Below are 20,764 nucleotides of genomic sequence, written 5' to 3' on the forward strand. Positions count from 1 at the left end.
ATTTAAATTTTTTTTCATTTTTTTTTTATTTTTTTTTTTTTTTTATTTTTTTTTTTTTAAATTTATATTTATTTTATAAAAAAAATATTATTTACTATTTAAATTAAATCATCATTTTTTGTACATAGAAAAAATAATTTTAATTTTCACCTTTTTTGTATATATTATTGTATAATAACCAATTGATTATTTTTTTTTCTTTTTTGAAAAAAAAAAAAATAGCAAAAACATAACAAAATCAAAACAAAACCAAATCCAACAAAAATAATAAAAGGATAACTATAATAACAACAACAAGAATAATAATATAACAACAATAATAATAATAACAAATATAATATATATAATAATACGATAATAAAATGAATACAAGGAAATTACAAGGTGAAATCGATAAAACATTAAAAAAAGCAGCAGATGGCATTATAGAGTTTGATTCTATATTGAAGAAAGTTTATTCAGCTATTAGCACCAACCAGAAAGAGAAATATGAAAGCGATTTAAAGAAAGAAATTAAAAAACTTCAAAGATATAGAGATCAAATTAAAGTTTGGATAGCTTCGAATGATGTTAAAAATAAATCCGCATTACTAGATTCTAGAAAATCTATAGAAGAAGTATGTTTTTTGTTGAGATAGTAAAACTATAGTTATTAAATAAAACCTAACCAGCTTTATAAAAACATAAATTAATTTAATTGTAAAACATAATACTAATATATATATTTTTTTTTTCTATATAGATTTTAATTAATTTTAAAAAAAATAAAATAAAGAAAATGGATGATTTCTTTGAAAGAGATGCAAGAGGTAAAGGTTATTCAAAAGATAATTTAGATGCAGCTACAAAGAACGAATTGGCAAAAGATCATGTACGTGATTGGGGTAATAAAGCAATATCGACACTTAAATCACAAATGGAATCATTTGATAGCGAATTAGAATCGATACCAGTTAGAAAAAGAAAAACTGAATCAACACGTGTCGAAGCATTACAAAAGTATACCACATATCATAGATATCACTTACGTGCTCTAGAATTTTTAGTGAGAGCGATGGATGAGGATCGTATATCCCCAGATGACATTGAAAAAATTAAAGATTCAGTCGAATGCTATATAGACTCATACGAACAAGAAGATACCTTTGAAGAACCAGAAGAAGTTTATTCAAATTTTAATCTCAAACAAACTGAAATGGGTGACGAAGATTATGAATTCTCTTTAGATGAAGATTCTGATGATGAGGAAGAAGAGGGTTATTCTGATACATCTGATAATGATAATGATATTGACGATGAAACAAATAAACAAGACTCTGATAACGAAAATGGTAAGATATTATTTTTTATTTACAATTTATTATTATTATTATTATTATTATTATTATAGTTATTAATATTTATTTGGTATTTTTAAAAGAAATAGAAAAAGTTTCATCAACAGCAATACCATCAACAACAACCACCAGTGCTACTACATCATCAACTACTCCAGCTACATCATCAACAACAGCAGCATCAACAACAAGCACAGCATCATCAACTGCAACCTCATCCGCTACCGCAACCCCATCTTCTACTACAACACCCGCAACTACCCCATCTTCAACTACCGTTCCTTCAACTAAATCACCAACATTAAATTCACAACAAAGAGTAGGATCACCAGCCCCAAATCAACCACCACAACAACCACAAAACAAAACCTTGACCCAATCACCAACTTTTTCATCTGTAACTAAATCAAATATTAAAAATGTAAGTATTATTCATTCAATTGGTGTGCATAAAATGATTTTTATTTATATTAATAAAATTTTATTTATTTGTAGGATCCTAATACCAATAAGCAACCACAACCACAACCACAACCACAATCACAATCACAACCACAACCACAACCACAACCACAACCACAATCGCAACCACAATCGCAACCACAACCACAATCACAACCACAAACAAACGCACAATCACAATTCCCATCATCAATTGGAAATGTACCAATGGCACAAAGATTGATGCAACATCAACAAGCTCAACAACAGGCCGCCGCTGCAGCCCAACAAGCAGCCCAACAACAAGCCGTTAATAAAAATAAACAATTTAACGATGTCAATGATGTTCAAGATCAATTATCTCAATTAAATATTAATAAACAAATAGTACAACCACCAACCTCAGTACAAGATTTGGATGATAGTAAAAATAACGAAACCTTTGATAATTCTTCAAATATTTATCCGGGCTCATTAGCCGAATTATCATCTGCTACATTATCGAGAATTAATGAGGGTAACTATACTCAACAACAACAAGTTCAACAACAACAACAACAAGCCCAACAACAATATCTTTATCAACAACAATACCAACAACAACAACAACAACAATTGTCACCTCTTCAACAACAACAGGCTCAACAACAACAATATCAACAACAAAATCAACAAGCTCAGCAACAATATCAACAACAAATGCCACATCAAGCATATCCACAACATCCATCAATGTCACCACCACAACCATCTCTTGTATCGGGTCAACTAGGATTTGAGGATGCAATGATGTTAACCAAACATATGATGGATGTTAGTTTAAATAATATACCAGAAATTAATGATTATGAACGTGTTTCAACTTATATACCACGCAATCCAAAACCAGTACCACCATATTATCCACAAACACCACTTGCAATTTTTGACTCTTCAAATGTATTTGAAAAATTCGATATCGATACATTATTTTTCATATTTTACTTTAAACAAGGCTCATACCAACAATATCAAGCTGCCAAAGAACTCAAAAAACAAGGTTGGAGATACCACAAGAAATATTTAACTTGGTTTAGAAGACATGAAGAACCAAAAGAAATTACAAATGAATATGAACAAGGTACATATGTTTATTTCGATTATGAAACTGGTTGGTGTCAAAGAAAGAAAACTGAATTTACTTTTGAATATAGATTTTTAGAAGAATAAAAACAACTTCAAAATAATAATAATAAATAATAAATAAAAATCTATTTAAAAAAAAAAAAAAAGCCATTATTTATTTTATTTTACTTTTATTATGCTTTGTGATATATCTAATTAGCATGTGTTTGAATGACAAACATTCCTAATTATTTTTATATTTGGCTCCTGAGAGAAAAATAATACCAGTATTAGTATTTTAGTATTTTAATAATAATTTGTTGTAAACCTGCAATTGATTATTAATTAAGAAAAATGGGTTTCAAATAATTATAATAAAAAATAATTAATTTTTTTTATTTTTTTTTATTTTTTTTTTATTTTTTTTTTTTTAAAACACGGATTTTTAAAAAAAAAATTTTCATCAAATTAAAAGATATTTGCTTCACTTAATTAATAAATAATTAATAAGACAATAGTTATCATTTCAGAAAAAAAAAAAAAAAAAAAAAATAAAAATAAAAAAAAAAAAAAAGAAAAGGAGAATGTCAACAAACACAAAAAAACAAATAGATATGATATTATCATCAAATCCATCCCACCAAAAAACTAAAGGTTTTGGTGCTAATAGTGATAACATACCAGATTTCATTAAATCATCATTTATAAATAGTAGTTTGGATAACGCAACCCAATGGATTTGGTCAAATGAAGAAACTACAGACTCTAGAGTAAATCATTTATTTAATATTTGTGATGAGCAAATGAATAATCTTTACGAATGTAATTATTATTTTGAATTCATTAACACCACCCCCCAATTTCTATGCACAATAAAAAAAATACTAATTTTATTTTATTTTTTTTTTCCAATATTATTATTTTAAAAAACAGGTGAGATGAAATTTGGTAATAATAATCCAATTTGCGAACCAAAATTCAATTCTTACAATAAATGTGTATCAAAAGAGATTTGTCCAAAACAATTTTATCTAAGTCAGATTTTTTGTTTTGGTAATACCGATTTAGATAATGGCAAAATTAAAATCCCAGAATCAGCTTTAAATGAAATTAATGAAAAAGATAAAAATGATTTATGCAAACAATTTTCAAAAGAATTAACATCATGTGTAAATCAATCACTTTCAAAAATCTGGTCACCCTAAATAACTATAACCCTAATAATAATTATAATAATACCACAAATATAATAATAATAATAATAATAATAGTAATGAAATAATTATAATAATTTATATTTTTAATAATCCAAAATTAGTAGTAATAATAATTTTCTTTTAAAAGTTTTTCAAAAAAAAAAAAAAAATCATCATTATATAATAATCAATAATTATGTTGACCCAATAGCTTGCTTTTTTTATATAAAGTTATCTTTAAATAGTTTCTCAAAGTATATAAATAAAAATATTCATTTAAATTCATTTCAGATTTGGTTTATATGCATAAAAATCATTTAAAATTTTTTTTTATTTTTTTTTATTTTTTTTTTATTTTTTTTATATTTTTTTATATTTTTTTTTTAAATAATTTTTTATTATAATTAATTTATATTATTATTATAATTTTTTATTTATTCATTTAGTTTTTTATTTAACACACCTTCCTTTTGTTGTTATGTTTTTATGTGTGTGCTCAATTTACAAATTTTTTTTTTTTTTTTTTCACATGGTGATTATTTAAAGTTTAAATTATAAAAATTATAATATATGTTATATTAATAATAACTTTTTAAAAAAGAAATACTCATATCATAAATATCCCTTTGTATATAACAAATAGAGATAATAACAATATATTGTATATATAAAATTTCTTTTTTTAGTAAATCATCAAAAATTATAATAATAAAATAAATAAAAAAAATAGTATATAAATAATTTAAAAATGGCTGATTCTTTACCAATTACTACAACCCAATCAAAAACTTTAAACAGTTTAAATACAACAAAACCGACAGAAATATTAAATAATAATATAGATAGTAAAATAGAAAATAATATAGATAAAGTAAATAATGCTTTAGAAAACAATAATATAGAAAATATAAATATAAATAGTGTAGAAAAAAAAATTAGTGATAATAGTAATAATAATAGTAATAATAATAATAATAATAATAATAATAAAAATAGTTTTAGGTCATCATTATCTTCTTTTTTAACAAGTTATTATTCTAAAGGTAATAATAATTCAACAACAACAACAACAACAAATACAACCACAACAGCAAGTAATACAACATATTTGGGATCAGTTAGAGGTGTAGTTGGGTCATCGTTATCTTATGTAACAAGTAGTTTACCAATTCCTTCATATAATTCTTTACCTTCGTTTAATATACCAATTATATCATATCTTTCAAGCTCTATTCTTCCAATTAGTTATTCAAAGAATAATAATAACAATAACAATAATCCACCAAATATTGTACAGAATCCAACCACAGCAGCAAAATCCATACCAATACCAACAAAAAATTCATCATCAAAAAATAATAATGATATAACCATATCAAACATGTCACCAAATTCATTCAATAGTATCTCTTTAGAGAGTAGTAAAATGCCAATAACATCAAATTTAGGTACAGAGGAGCAGTTTCAAGATATTTTAAAAAGATTGGGATCGTCAGCATACAAATTTCATTTGTTATCATTGGATTCATTTATTGAAAATATCAACAATGATCCAAACTTGTCAATCGAGGATATTAGTTCATCAGTTCAAGCATATATTTCAACAACTTTACCAATGTTAATGCATGTTTGTGCTGCAGTACCGTTTCAATCAGATAGCACAAGCAAAGTAATCGAATCTAAATCCCAACCAATCCCAACATTAGCAGGAAAGCAAATTCTCGAGGTCGAAATTATTATTTATGAATTTATGGAGCAATATATAACAACAAAATTATATCGTAGAATTTTTTCATCTGCTGATGGCATTCAAAAAGATACCAATTTATGTGAACATATTTCGAAATTTCAAAATATTACTCCATCAAATTTAGATATCAATGACAGTATCATATCAACTCAATTCCTTGAACAGATTCAAGAGGAGTTACTCCGTATGACAGCTTATAAATCACCACGTGAAAAGCTAATGTGTATAAAAAAATCTTTTAAATTACTCTTTCAACTATTATCAAAAACATCAGAAATCATTGGTGCAGACCTATTATTACCCATTGTTATATATGTAAGAATTAATTTAAATTTTCTTATCATTTTTAAAAAAATACTAATTTTTTTCTCCATTTATAATAGTGTTTAATTAAATCAAATTTACCATTTTTAATATTAAATTTGCAATTTATATCCTTGTTTAGAGACCCAACACTTATAGAAAGTGAAACAAGTTATTTTCTAGTTACAATGTTTACAGCAACATCATTTATTGAAAATATGACCTTTGAGTCATTAACTGATGCACGTGACCCAAGTTTATCGGAAGATGATAAGGTTAAGGATAACGATGAGCATTTGGTTAGTGCAAAGGATGGTGAAATCAAAATATCAGAAAAAAATAATGGTAATGTTAATAATATTCAACAGCACGAAGCCATCAAATTAAATATCGAGAAGGAGAACTTTGTAAATGAAAATGATAAATCAAAAACAACATTTGTTCCTCAATCGACAATATCATCAACAACAGATGAGGAAAAAAGAAAACTATATAGGTTCTATCATTCAAAACCAGAAGATATTTCAATTAGAGAAATCAAACAGCTTTTGGGGGAATATAATGAATTGGTAGATAAATTATTCTCAACTGAAAAAAAATAAAATTACATTGTATTTTAGTTAAAGTTTAAAAAATAATTTTTTATTTATCTTTTATTTATTTTTTTTATTATTTTATTATTTTATAGTATTTATCCAAGGTTCAGGCTAATTATTTTTTGTAAATCAAAGATTAAAGTTATTTTATTATTACAAAAAATTATAAGTTATTTTTAAAAAAAAACTATCGAAAAAAACTTCAAGCTTAACTACTATTTTTTTATATAAATATATTTTTATTAATAACTTTATTTAAAATATTACTAATTATTATTTTTTTTTATACATATATGGTTTATCCATTTTTTTAACTAAATAATTATTACAAATAGGGCCGCTATGATGAGTGATTCATATTATTTTTTTAATTTTCTACGAATATGTTTCTGAGCGATATACCCTCCATATATTGGGAGACCAACTATAATAGTAGGAATACCAACACCAACAACAACGACACCACCTAGTACGACAGCTACACCAATTAAACCTTTTTGAGAAATACGTCTTGTGCTGCTAAGTTTCTTTGACGCCATACCTGGACAACCAAATACATTTAAATTGTTAAAGTGATTATTTGAATATTTCCCACCACATAGCCAACAAAAATTGTATCCACAGTGACATGTAATATGATTACATCTAATATATAATAATAAATTAAATTAGTATAAAATTTTTCATTAGTTTTTTATATAAAATAATATTTACCCAGCATTTTTTTCAATAACAGATTTACATTTCGGACACTTTTTGGTATCATTAGTTTTTGTCCACTTTCCATAAGTTGTATCTACCATCGTGTTTTCTAATCTCCAAATTTGATATTGTTCACATGTAGAATTATGGTGCCATTCGGCTTCGCAGTTAAAGCAAAAATCAAAATTACATTCCTTATTTGAGCATCTGGTTCTTGGATTATCTACTTCGCCATACTATAGAATGAAAATAGATTAGTATAGGTTGATATTGTTAAAGATAGGTATCTTTTATAGGATTCTACTTACAACAGCATTTTCACAGTTTTTATTTGGGCACCATTTATAGTTGGGTGTTTTCATTAAAAATATACTAAACGTAAATTCTTCATATTTGTTAAAGGTGTGATCATCAACAAGATATTTGATTTGACCATATTGGAACCATGAAGTGCATTTTGGGAATGGGCATGGTATAAAGATTTTTCTTGAAAGAATATTAGTTTTTAAATATTCAGAGAGACATTCAGTACAATAAATATGACCACATTGAGATATTAAAAATAATTTCTCTTCTTCGATTTCATCTAAAAAACAAATTGCGCATTCTGTTGTCATTGAGCTATCTACTGGTAGTATTTCAAATTTTTGTTGATATTTCTTTTCATCTTCTTCGTCATTTTCTTCTTTTACTTCTTGTTGCTCTTGAATATTATTTACATTATTATTGTTTTGGTTATTATTTACATTATTGTTATCTAATTTGTTTTTAAAAATATTATAAATTTTTTTAAATTTTTGATTGATTGTTTTTGATTGCTTTCTATTAATTGAACTTGAGCTGCTACCAATATTATATTCTTGTTGCAACTGTTGAAGTCTATTTTCATTAAAGAGTTCATTTTTGGATTTATAGTATTCTAATTGTTTTTTCAATGACTCGAATCTAGTTTCGATTGAAGCTGTTTCTGATAAGAGTTTTATTAATTGTGGTTGGTTTCCATACTAAAATTTAAAAGAAAAATTATTAATAAATTTTTAAAAATGAAAAAAAATAATTTTTTACATACAGTTTTAATTAGTTCTAACAATTCATCCTTTGATGAAACAAAATTTGAGTAGTTATCTGTTAAAAAAGATTCATTTTCTTGGTCACTTCTCCATATATCTCCCTCTTCGAATGCATTTTGAAGAGATTCGATAATATCTGAAACAAATTGTAAAGTTTGGTTAATTTCTGCAATTCTTCCACCAATTTCATCTTCTTCTTCAATTTCATCTTCTTCTACAAATACTATATCTTCTTCGTCAAATACTATATCTTCTTTGTCGTCTTCTTGTCGATTCTTATCATTATCGCTGTCATTTGCATGTTGGGATAGTTTTGCTCCATTTGATGATAATGAGGAAAATAGGTGATCATAGTTTATATTAAAATCTTCATTATTATAATCATCTTCATAAAACTCTAATTTATTATTGTTTATATTATTGTTACTATTATTAGCATCGTCTGATTCTGCTAATTTTGATGATTCCTTTATATAGTTGCTAAGAGTTTTTTTTTGGTTTTGGGAATTATTATTGTCTATAAAATCGTTTATTATATATTTAAATGAGCCACCGTCACTGTAAATATTAAAGCTTTCATCTTTTTCTTCTCCTTCATATTCCTCCTCTTCCTCTTGGTCCTCTTCATCCTCATCATAAAAATCAACATCATAGTTTATATTTTTATTCTTTTTTTTATTTTTATTTTTACCACTTTTTTGCTTTAAAATATTATTAGTGTTTTCTGCTCGAGCTTGTTGTAATAATTGTTCTAATAATTTTTGATTATCAAATGGTGATTTTAATTTTTCTTTTTGTGATATTAATTGATCATCATTGGAAATGGCTGGATGCTTTTTAGTTCTGCTTGGTGATGTTTCTGTTGAGGATGATTGTGAGCTTTGACTATTATTATTGTTATTATTGCCTATTGTAGTTGTGGTAGTTGTGGTTGTAGTTGTGGTTGTAGTATTTAATACAACCATTGTAGAATCTGGTATTTCATCCATTTATTATTATTTTTATATTTTTTTTATAAAATTAATTAAATAAAATAAAATAAAAATATATATAGGGTGGGGAAAATAGTTATTACACAATAAAAACAAAATTTTTATATTAATATATAAGTATTTTTAAAACAATTTTTTTAAAAAATAAAAAAATATATATTAAATATTTATTTTATATATATATAAATATATATATAAAGATAATATACAACAACACCAAATTTAAAAAAAAAAAAAAAAAAAAAAAAAAAAAAAAACTTAAAAAATAAAATATTTTTAAATTATTATATATCAAACATTACACACACAAACATACACAAACACCAACATTTACATATAATTAAAAAAAAAAAAATTAAAAAAAATAAATTAAATTTAAAATAAAAAAAATTAAAAAAAATTAAAAAAAATTAAATTTATTTTTTTTAATTTTTTAAAATTATATTTTTATCATTTATTTATTTAAATGAATATATATTTAGTGGTTTAAACATTACCTTTTTGTGTGAGTGAGTGAGTGAATATGTGTGTGTTTTGCTTTATAATTTATTTATATGTTTTTTTTTAATTATATGTAAGAAAATAAAATCCAAATTCGGGTAAAAAAAAAAAATAAAAAAAATAAAAGATATACCAATTTTGTAATGTATTTTTTTTAATTGGAAGTTTTGATGAACATTATAAAAAATATTTTTAGAATAAAACAGGGCATAGATATGTATTAAGAAAAAATTAATGGATTGTGATTTTAATAAATTATAGTTTTATTTTTTTTTTTTTAAATTTGGAATAATTATTTTGGTGAATAATCATTTTTATGAATAATTTTAGTGAAATTATAACCAACTATCATCACCACCAGGAGTATATGAACTCTCTCCATTAATTAATAATGATTTTGATTGTTCTTTTAATAATTTCTTTTTACGGTCATGGTACTGTTTGTGAAGTAAATGGATGCAATAGGTACATACGGCCAATAATGAAGAAAAAGCCATGATACTAAGCGAAATGCCTATAATATATTTGTAAATTGGTTTTAAAAGCATTGGACATCCAGAGTCACCAATTAAATGAATATTTACAAGACATGCTTCACGGTTTGCATTAACTGAAAGAATACGATTCTTTGTGAAACGATCACAATACAAACTAATGTGGACATTGGATTGAAGATTTGGACAGCCTATAGAATTTAAAGCTGTGTAGGTGATAATACCACCTTGTCTATCGTATTTATCGCCACTTGTAAATTCTTGAAATGAGGTTCTATGATTGAAACCCAATACTCTATAGGTATGTTCACTCTTTTCGCAAACAGCATCATCTTTTTGGTTATAACATTTTGAAGTACCATCTTTTCCACAAACATTCCAAAACAAGGTATATGTTTCTGAATCTCTATGGTCACGGAAGCTATATTGGTATGATGAAGCATTGTTGAAGCCACTGAAATCATAATCACCATGTTTACATGGATTAAATGATTCAGTCTTGTGATGATCTTTTCTAGAGAAATATTTTTGATTATCACTATTGGTATTTGGAACTAATACATCTCCACTTACAAATACTAATAAATTAATTAGTAAAATTGATAAAATAAAATATTTCATTTTATTTTATTTTTTTAAAATTTTTTTTTTTTTTTTAATACACAATTTATTTATATATAATTATTTAAAAAGTTAATTATTATATGTTTGACAAAAAAACCAATTGAAAAAATAAATTTAATGTATTTAATTGAAGTTTGAAATTATATAAATTAAAAATTATAATAATTAAATTATTATTATTATTATTATAAAAAAAAAAATAAAAAAAAAAATAAATATAATGTGTGATGTAGTGGGGTTATGTTAAATATTATTTTCAAAAAAAAAAAACTAAGCTTAGAATGGTATATGGTACTATTATATAAAAAAAAAAAGAAAGAGTGTGGTTGCTCAAATGTAGTTTAGTTTTTTTTGTTCAATAAATAAATATAATGTTGTTATGTATTATATCTATTTATAACATTAAAAATTTTATTTCTTACGAAAAGAGATCAAAAGAGATTATTTTTTATAACAACATAATATTATTATTTTCAAAAATATATTTACAATTTGATGACCATTAGTCAAATGGAAACCTTTTCAACAAGAAATGTTTGTATTAAATAAAATTAATTTTAACCTTTCCATTATTTTAATCAGATGACTCCATCAGCATTTATTTTTATTATTAAACAACTATCTTAAAAATTAAAAAGAAACAAATAGAGATTAAGATAGAGAATGCAAATTAGTAATAATAATAATAATAATCATAATCGTATCCTTGTCAAACAAATACCAGTTTAGTTAATATTATTAATTTTATAATTAATTAAATAAATAATGCAAAAAGTTTAAAAAAAGTGTACACTTTATTTTATTTTATTTTTATTTATTTTGTTATTTATGATTGGTGAATTGTATTATAAAGCTGATGTTTGATTATGTTTATTTTTTTTTATTTTTTTTGGCTCTTCTGGAGGGGGTGGAGGTGTCTCTTGTGGTATTGGGTTTTCTTTATATTTTTTACCAAGTTTTTCAATTTTTTCAATTTTTTCTTCGTAAATTGGGGATGCTGTAATAGTTGTGAAGGAATTAATTTGTCTGTAACGTAAATTTATAGCTTTTGTTCTTTGTTGTAATAGTTTATGTTGATCCTTTAGATCGGTATATTTTGCGAATAGCTCTTGACCACTTTCAGTTTTCTTCCATTCCTCTATTGGATCGTATGCAATTTTAACACCCTTTTCAATATCTAAAAATGCACCTTCTAATCTTCTATTGTATGCATCAGCTTTATTATTGTTTCTATAATCGGTAATAACCTGTTGGTTTACTATTCTGGTTTCGATATGATACATGTTTCTAAAGTTACTATTTCTATCATAAGTTCTATAGGCTGGAGTTTCAAATTCATTCTGTTTTCTTATTAAATTTGATAAACTATCCATTAAACTTTGAAATTCTATACTTGGAGGTGTATCTTCAGTTGTATCCTCACTACCCTGTTCTTTTATTGGTTCATCCATTTTATTTGCCACAATATTAACTTCTTGATTAATAGGTTCATCATTTTCCCTTTCATCATCACCATATTCTAATCCTTCATTATATTGAAATTGATTGTTATTACATACATTGATACTATTATTATTAATATTATCTATATTATTATTATTTATATTATTATCTATTATGTTACTTTCATTATCATAACTATTATTATCATTGTTATTGTTATTATTATTATTATTATTATTGTTACTATTATTAAAATTGTTTTCTTCAGGAAACAATGGTTTTAAAATTACTTTTTTTCTTCTTTTATTTCTAATATCGAGTATCTTTTTATATTTTTCACTATTTTTATCTATTTTTTGTCTATTATGTTTAGCAAATGTTACTGTGTCACTATCTGAATTTGCATCAATTGAAAACTCCTCTTGTTCCTTTTCGTAATCATCGAGATCAATTTCACTCTCGTCAACATGCACTTCAGCTTTGGTAGTTTTAGTTCCTTCAGCTGGTCCCTTTTCATCAGATTTGGCTAGCTCTTCCTGTTTAGTTTCTGGTATGATAGTTTGGTCCTTTTCACTATTTAAAATATTATTTTGTTGTTCTTTTTCTAATTCTGTTTCATTTTCAATTTGTTCCTTAGTTAGTTCCTGTTGTTCCTTTTCAATTATTTTTTCTTTTTCTTCTTTTTCTTCTTTTTCTACTTTTTCCACTTTTTCCACTTTTTCCACTTTTTCCTTTTCTCCTTTTTCTTCTTTTTCTTCTTTTTCCTCCTTTTCTTGTTGTTTTTCGTTATTGTCATTGGATATGGTTTTATTATTATTATCATTATCATTATCATTATCATTTTGAATTTTATTTTTCAAGCTTTCCATAATTTTACTATTTACATCTTTTCTACGTTTAAATCTTTTTGAGTTCAATTTTTTTGATTCTATAATTTCTTCGATTCCTTTTTGAAATTTAAGTCTTGGACCTATATGAGTAAAACCTAAATTTTTCAAAAAATCGTTATTTTCATACAAAATGAACATTGCCACACCATCAACTTTTTCGCTTTCAAAATTTTTGATAATTTCTTCTTCAAACCTTAGAGATTTTAACCACCGGATTACAGTGTCAACGTCCCACGTCTTTATGTCAGTATTTAAAAAAACATCATCATTTATATTCTTGACATGGCTACTATTACTACTGGATGATTTTACATTGTTTGTTATATTACTTGTTGTTATAGTAGTACTATTAGTCTTATAATTCTCTGCACTATTATAATAACCACTGGTGTTGTAGTGTGGTTCACCGTTGGTAGTGTTTATACTAGTTGGATTTAGGAAATATGTTGTATTGGAAGTGTTTTCATATTCTGCTTTGAGTGCATCCAATGATAAAAATGTGTCAATGACAAAATCATCTGTATTAAAGTTGGTATTACTATAACTATTACTGTTGGTATCTGAATTGGAACCTCCTATATTAAAGTTTTCAATTTCTTTTTTTTTTCCCTTCTCTTTTGCAATTGTACCTTTTTTAAGGAAATGGAAAGGCATTTTATCTAATATTAAATATAATTATTATTATTATATTATTATAATATTTTTATTTTTATTTTTATTTTTCTGGTGATGTTATATATTGTTTTGATATTTATATTTTCATATAGATATTTAAATTAATTATAAATTTATTTGTTTAAATATTTTATATATTAAATAATAATTTAGATATTATATGAATATATTTATATATTTATTTATCTATGCTATACTATATTATTTATATGTGTTGAAGTATATATTTGTGTTTGTATGTATAAAATTTTTTAAAAAATTTTTAAAAAAACTAAAAAAAAAAAAAAAGATTTTTTTTTTAAAATTTTTTAAAAAAATTTTTTTCAATTTTTTTTTGATTTATTTTTTTTAAAACATCCATTATAATAAATTTTTTTTGGATTTTTAAAAAAGTTTTCTTTTAAAATTTGATATTATTATTATTATCTATCCAAAAAAAAAAAAAAAAAAAAATATATCTAAAAAAAAAATAATTGACCAAAATTAAAAAAATATTATTTGTTTGGTTTATTGATTTGTTTGGTTTATTGATTTGTTTGGTTTATTGATTTGTTTGATTTATTGATTTAATTTTTTACATTTTTTCCATTTTAATTTTATTTTTAATAATTTTAATTTGATATTGATATTTAATAATTAATAAAATTGCAATGGTTATGATAATAGCACCTCCAACACAACCTACTACAATACCGATAATGGCGCCTTTGGATAAACCACTTTTATTTTTACAAATTGAATTTGCCGAGTTACCTTCCAATAAAACTGAAAAATCAGGATCTAATTGTGCTAAAAAGTTGAAATAGGGTATATTGACTGCAATGTAGGTTCCAGAAGAATAATAGGTTTCATTTGAACGATCTGATAAAATATCATTCGAAATTGAAACATTCGAGTTATCAATAATACCTCTTTTTATGAATCTACCATATAATGAATGCTTATTGATTTGTAGTTTTATATAGTCTGAATTATCTGCAACGGTTTCACCAAAATCTTGACCTGAGCATACATTATCTTCTTCATTTGATTGAGTTGATGCTGATATTAACAATTGAAGTCTGTTTAGTGTAGATTCGAATGGATACGAGGTAATATTGATATTATATTTTAAACTTGATGGATTCATGGTTAGTTGTTGATTTGCAAAAGTAATATTACTCAACTCTTCGAACCAAATAGTTGATACACCAACAGTACAAATCAATGAGCCATCATTTGCCTTGATATCTGTGCTGTAGAAATGAGTGTTTTTATCTATTTGAGTTTGGTTCCATTTATCGAAACGATAAATTTTTACTTCTTTGTTATAGATATCCAATTCTTTTAATGATACCAACGATATTAAACTGATTAAAGAAAAGTCATTTGGATCAGTTGTAAGATTAGCTGAGGGTTCATTTGGATTTACTACTGGTGGTGGGATGGTAATTACTTTAGATTGACATGAATCTCCGATCCATGGTGAATAGCATATACAACCCTTATCACTACAATAACCATTTTCAATACCTCCACAAACAGGTGAGCCTAAACATTTCTTTGGTGGATTGGTTGGTAACTCGTGGTTTTCATTTGCTGCCCCTACATCTCTATAAATAATTGGAGTTACTTTTATTTGGTTATTACTTGGTGTATTGGAAACTATAATTGTAAATGGTATTTCTGTTGGACCAATATTAATTGATAAAACCGAACCCTCAACTTCAACATGTGTAATATAATCTGTAGCTCCTGGAGCTCCAGTAATAAAATTAATTGTTGATGCTGCTGTAAAACCTTTACCAAATACATAAAGTTTACCACCTTTTGAATAAAAAGGTAATACACTTAAAGCAGTTGGTGGGATTTCTGCTTTAGAATTGGTTATGATTTGATATTTGCTTGGGTACCCCAAGCACTCTCCTTTTTTTGATACGAGACCATAAATAGAGATATCTATTGGATTTGGATAAGCAAAGCCGAATGGGATTGTTACTGGTGCTATATATTTGGTTTGAGTAGCTGATACTCTTTCTAAAATCTTTGCAGGAGTGGTAACAATAGTTTCACCCAAACCACCACTTAAATACAAAATTGGGAGTTGATTTTCACTGGTTCCATCTGGATGTGTAAATGTAAATGTAAATGAAAGACCCCCATATACAAAAACATCCGTACTTGATACTAGTATATCTAGATTCAATAATGGTGCAGGAGTTGAGGTTGGAATCTCTTTACAAACAACTTCAACTTCTGGAAGCCTTTCATCAGATAAAACTTTCATAAATGGATCTACAACATCATAATCAAATCCACTGCCTACATTTGAACTGTATCTACTGTATTCTGATTTGAAACCTTGTTTATCTACTAAAGTTAAATTGGAAATTTCTAAAGGCTGGTTATAACATTCTACAGGAACAGAAATTCTATATTTTCCTTGTTCATCAATTTGATTAAAAGTAACATTATAAGAATATTTTGCATAGGTATTTCTTTTAGATTGTACTGTTACAAAACCCCAGTCAAAACCATTTAAGCCCTCTTCAATAACAATAAGCCATTCTGCATAGATTTGACTTTTTATATCAAATAATACTGGACTGGAGACAACTGAAATACTCTTTAAAATTGGAGGCATTGAATCGGACTCTTTAATTTTAAAAAAGAAAATTAAAGTTATTAGTATTTATAAATAATTAATAAGTAATTTAAATATGAATATAAACTATAATTACCCAATGAATAAGATCTTAAATTTACTTTATCTTTACTATCTGAAAATATAAACTTCATATAATCTGATGTTAATTTTGCAGAGTTTTTAAGAGAGTTTGTGATTGTGTAGTCCAATTCTCCAGTGGGTAAGTTTGCAGGTACATAAAAATCAACTTGATATATGCCCTCAGAGTTTAAATAGAAAGGAGCAAAATTACCGAAATGTATATTTCTATTTAATTTTGGTGTTAGTGCAAAAAATGGTTGGTAGAAAAACAAATTATTTTCGTTGTCAAATTTAATTTTTAAATATGCACTATTATAACCACCCTTGGATGTTAAATTCATTGCTGGTGTTTTAAAATAAAAATCAACAATTGTAAATTTTTCTAAAATAATTAAAAAAAAAAATTGTTGTTAATATTTTTTTTTTTTTTTTGTGCTTAAAATATATATATACCTTCATAACCTGGGTATTTTGGTGCACTTATATAATCAAAATATCTATATTGTTTCATGACACCTGATTCCTTGTATATAGTGAATATAAATCCATCTTCTGGTGATTGGGAGGAAAGTGAATTAGCTTGAAGTTTAAAAACTGTACTGTAGATTGAAGAAGTAGAATTTGAGTAGACCAAATGAGATTTTTTTAAATAAATTTGAGATTGCCCATATAACATTAAGAAACCAGAATCTGGTGTGCCATTTGGTGTATAAACGAGCTTAATAGACCAATAACCATAGTTTAAATTTTTAAATTCAATATCTCCAAAAAGTGACAAATCAGTTTCGGTATCACTTGCTAAATTTTTTTGTTTTTCCTGAAGTGTGGTAAGAGTAGCAACTATAGCTTTAGTTGCATATACTGATTGTTGAATTGTAAATTTAAATGAATCTCCTAATAAAGAGTAGGCACTTTGAACACCAAAAGGATAGACTGCATCAAAACTACTTATTTCGGGTAAGCTATCCAAACCTATTCCAATCCTAAATGAATTACCTGGCCACAAAATTGAAGTAGCTTCTAATGATAATAAATGGTAGGCCCCTATTGGTACAACTTCTTTGAAATTATCGGAAACTGATGTGTATGTGAACATATATGAATTAAATGAAGAATAATTATATGATGGGGTTGAACTAACGACTGAAGTACCAGGATTTGTTACATTGATCAAAAGATCTAAATTATTATAAAAACTATAAAAAGTTTTAGTAGAGGATGTTGTAACTAACCATATTGAGTTTAATTTATCAGCACTGTTTGATATTAATTTTGAATTTGTTTGGAATTTATCCTGAGAATCCCATCTACCAAGTAAATATTTTATTGGCTTATCTGATGTAATATTAATGAATGAATATGCCTTAAAGTTGTTTACTGAATTTAAAACAATATTGGACTGAGATGGATATGAATAAAAAGAATTTGTTTTATAAAAACTAATCTTATCTAAATTGGGAAAATAATTTATTGTTAATATATACATTATATTATTTATATTAACTAAATAAATAAATAATTACCATATTTATAAAAACTAAAGGTAACATTAAAATCAATTGAAGTTAATTCTTGAGAAGTGAAATATATATTTATTTCTTGAGGATTGGTACCAAGCATTGGAGAAATATAAATTTGATAATAGTTATTTACAGTGGTTACTAAACAAAGATTTAAGTTACCCAAACAAGGCACTGAGGATCTTGTGGAGTCTACAATTAAAGTAGGCATTAAGGTCGATCTGTCGAAATCATTAACTTTAAAGTACCCTGTTATCCAGTTATCTCTGAATGTTAAACTTGACACTGCAATATTTGTTTTATCTTTTAGTGTTGGAACTAATTATTAATAATAAAAATTGGTGTTGGTTAAAAAATTAATTTTTTAAATTATATAAATTAATACTCCTACATACAATTACATGAATAGCTATAAAGTACACTTTTTTTATCTATATTAGTCTCCATCAAAAGAGTTGTTGAACCTTCTACTATACCACTAGTTTCTATATCAAAACTAAATAAATAAAGAAACAGAGTACTAATTTGATTTATAGTTCTATTAAATGGAGTGGGTGGGTTTATTTCGGATACTTTAATAAGATATGATGAATCTGTTTGTATATAATACATAGTTGCATAAGAACACTTCAGTGTATCATCTACAAACAAAAACTGTCTTATGAGATCAGATCTTCTAATTGATAATATATTTTGACAATAGCATTCTATAATTATATTAAAAAATAAAAATAAAATATATATATTTCTTTTTATATTAAACATTATATATACTTTAATATTAATTTTTATTATTTATTTATGTAAAGAGGTTTATAAAAATTTATAATATAAAAATTTTAAAGCAATATTCTCCTAAAAAAAAAAAAAAAAAAAAAAAAAAAATTTAATCGAAAAAAAAAAAATTATTTTTTCTTTAAAATATCTTATTGTTATCCCTTGAATATATTCAATTAAACTCCATAAGATTATTTTTTTTAACCGCTTTTATAATATAACCCAAATTTACAAAAATGATGGTTTTTTTTAAAGAAAAAAGTAAATTAGTTGAAATAAAAAAATCTTAAAATTAATCTTGATGATTTTATTTTCATTTGTATAAATTTTTACATTTTATTTATTTTCTTCATTTCAATACTATTTATGATACCTTAATTTGTTATTTAAATTTAATAATTAATAAATTTGAAACGCTCAATACAATAGCGCCACCAAAACAACCCACCACTACAATGTCTTTAGATAAAGATTTTGGATTTATCTCTATTGACATCGATGAGAAAACTAAAATTTGGATCTAGTTGGCCAAATAATTAAAATTTTAATTACTCGGCCAACTAGGTCCAAATTTTTGTGTTGTGGAGAGATAATAGTTTGAAGTGTAAATCAGCTAAAACTGTATTCCCAATTGAAATAATTTTGGAATCAAAAAGACCTATTTTAATAAATCTACCATATAATAAATGATCTTTGACCTGTAAACATTATAATTTGGTTCTATTTTTAGAACTTGACCAGATCTTCTTAATAGGAAATATAAAGCTGTCAATTGAAACAATAGGATATTTTTTTAGAATCTGTTAAAGATGGAAAACTTTTTCGAATTGAAAAAAGAATTTTGATTAAGATTGGGTAAATTAAATAAAATGAAAAGGAATGGACCAAGCTATAAAGGTAAAAGCAGAGTATGATCGTAGAAATTTTTTTTTTTTTTTTTCGTTTTTTTTTTTTTATATTATTTTTAATTTTTTTTTTTAATTTTTTTATTTTTTTTAATTTTTTTTTACTTTATTTTTATTTTTTTTAATTTTTTTTTTATTTTATTTTTTATTTTCGAATTTATTACAAACAATTAGAAAATGCCTTGCTTATATATCTGCGGTGGTATGTTTAATTTAAATATAATAAAAATACATTTATTATAAATTAAAGTAATATATTAACCTATTTTATATTATTTCTATTTTATAAAATTTTAAACAATTTAACAATTCAAATTAGAATGTGGTGCTGAACACGAAATTAAACCAAAAGAACCAGTTAAATGCAAAGATTGCACCTATCGTATTATGTACAAAAAGAGAACTGATAAAAGTATATATATATATCTAATAATTTTGATTCACCATTTTTCAAATATGATTTAATAATTATAGGCATACTAATTAAACTATTTTTTACTTTAGTGATTCAATTTGAAGCTCGTTAAAGAATTTTTAGAGACAAACAAACAAACAAACAAACAAACAAACAAACAAACAATATATAATATACTTTTTTTTTTTTATAAAAATGTTATTAAAAACTAATGAACAATAAATAGCATTTTCTGTACAAATTTTCAATAAACTCACAACTTTAAACATAAAAGAAAACAAATTTTTTTTTTTTTTTTTTTTTTTTAATATAAATTAAATTT

The 20,764-nt window shown here is 24.5% G+C and overlaps 7 protein-coding genes across 7 annotated transcripts; 3 read left to right on the plus strand and 4 right to left on the minus strand.

Annotated features, from left to right (window-relative positions):
- Positions 1-362: 362 nt before the first annotated feature.
- DICPUDRAFT_32526 (uncharacterized protein) lies at positions 363-4,087 on the plus strand (the record flags this gene model as incomplete). The annotated part of the gene is made up of 6 exons (XM_003287429.1): positions 363-617; positions 776-1,331; positions 1,517-1,758; positions 1,833-2,934; positions 3,537-3,704; positions 3,816-4,087. The coding sequence occupies 6 exons, from the start codon at positions 363-365 to the stop codon at positions 4,085-4,087; spliced, it is 2,595 nt and encodes an 864-aa protein (XP_003287477.1).
- A 1,875-nt stretch (positions 4,088-5,962) lies between these two features.
- Positions 5,963-6,753, plus strand: DICPUDRAFT_94413 (uncharacterized protein). Its single transcript, XM_003287430.1, has 2 exons — positions 5,963-6,143; positions 6,212-6,753. The coding sequence occupies exons 1-2, from the start codon at positions 6,015-6,017 to the stop codon at positions 6,731-6,733; spliced, it is 651 nt and encodes a 216-aa protein (XP_003287478.1). The 5' UTR covers positions 5,963-6,014; the 3' UTR covers positions 6,734-6,753.
- Positions 6,754-7,086: 333 nt separating this feature from the next.
- On the minus strand, positions 7,087-9,488 carry DICPUDRAFT_151593 (uncharacterized protein; the record flags this gene model as incomplete). The annotated part of the gene is made up of 4 exons (XM_003287443.1): positions 7,087-7,372; positions 7,442-7,665; positions 7,738-8,433; positions 8,499-9,488. 4 exons carry the CDS (start codon positions 9,486-9,488, stop codon positions 7,087-7,089), a joined length of 2,196 nt encoding a protein of 731 aa, XP_003287491.1.
- Positions 9,489-10,209: 721 nt separating this feature from the next.
- Positions 10,210-11,190, minus strand: DICPUDRAFT_91918 (uncharacterized protein). Its single transcript, XM_003287444.1, has one exon. It carries the CDS (start codon positions 11,105-11,107, stop codon positions 10,328-10,330), a length of 780 nt encoding a protein of 259 aa, XP_003287492.1. The 5' UTR covers positions 11,108-11,190; the 3' UTR covers positions 10,210-10,327.
- Positions 11,191-11,955: 765 nt separating this feature from the next.
- On the minus strand, positions 11,956-14,097 carry DICPUDRAFT_78335 (uncharacterized protein; the record flags this gene model as incomplete). The annotated part of the gene is made up of 1 exon (XM_003287445.1): positions 11,956-14,097. The coding sequence occupies one exon, from the start codon at positions 14,095-14,097 to the stop codon at positions 11,956-11,958; it is 2,142 nt and encodes a 713-aa protein (XP_003287493.1).
- Positions 14,098-14,692: 595 nt separating this feature from the next.
- On the minus strand, positions 14,693-19,830 carry DICPUDRAFT_78336 (uncharacterized protein; the record flags this gene model as incomplete). Its single annotated transcript, XM_003287446.1, has 6 exons — positions 14,693-16,752; positions 16,839-17,207; positions 17,279-18,274; positions 18,349-18,663; positions 18,741-19,052; positions 19,821-19,830. The coding sequence occupies 6 exons, from the start codon at positions 19,828-19,830 to the stop codon at positions 14,693-14,695; spliced, it is 4,062 nt and encodes a 1,353-aa protein (XP_003287494.1).
- A 374-nt stretch (positions 19,831-20,204) lies between these two features.
- Positions 20,205-20,492, plus strand: DICPUDRAFT_32553 (uncharacterized protein; the record flags this gene model as incomplete). Its single annotated transcript, XM_003287431.1, has 2 exons — positions 20,205-20,229; positions 20,347-20,492. The coding sequence occupies 2 exons, from the start codon at positions 20,205-20,207 to the stop codon at positions 20,490-20,492; spliced, it is 171 nt and encodes a 56-aa protein (XP_003287479.1).
- Between the last annotated feature and the right edge of the window lie 272 nt (positions 20,493-20,764).

This window comes from Dictyostelium purpureum (genome assembly GCF_000190715.1).
Source record: "Dictyostelium purpureum unplaced genomic scaffold DICPUscaffold_101, whole genome shotgun sequence".
Classification (NCBI taxonomy): domain Eukaryota; phylum Evosea; class Eumycetozoa; order Dictyosteliales; family Dictyosteliaceae; genus Dictyostelium; species Dictyostelium purpureum.

What these genes read in the sequence shown, in the direction of transcription:
- DICPUDRAFT_94413 (XM_003287430.1), top strand. Translation starts at nt 6,015, where the DNA reads ATGACAGCTTATAAATCACCACGTGAAAAGCTAATGTGTATAAAAAAA. An exon ending in TATTACCCATTGTTATATAT is followed by an intron (nt 6,144 to 6,211) that starts GTAAGAATTAAT and finishes CATTTATAATAG; the next exon opens with TGTTTAATTAAATCAAATTT.
- DICPUDRAFT_91918 (XM_003287444.1), bottom strand. Translation starts at nt 11,107, where the DNA reads ATGAAATATTTTATTTTATCAATTTTACTAATTAATTTATTAGTATTT.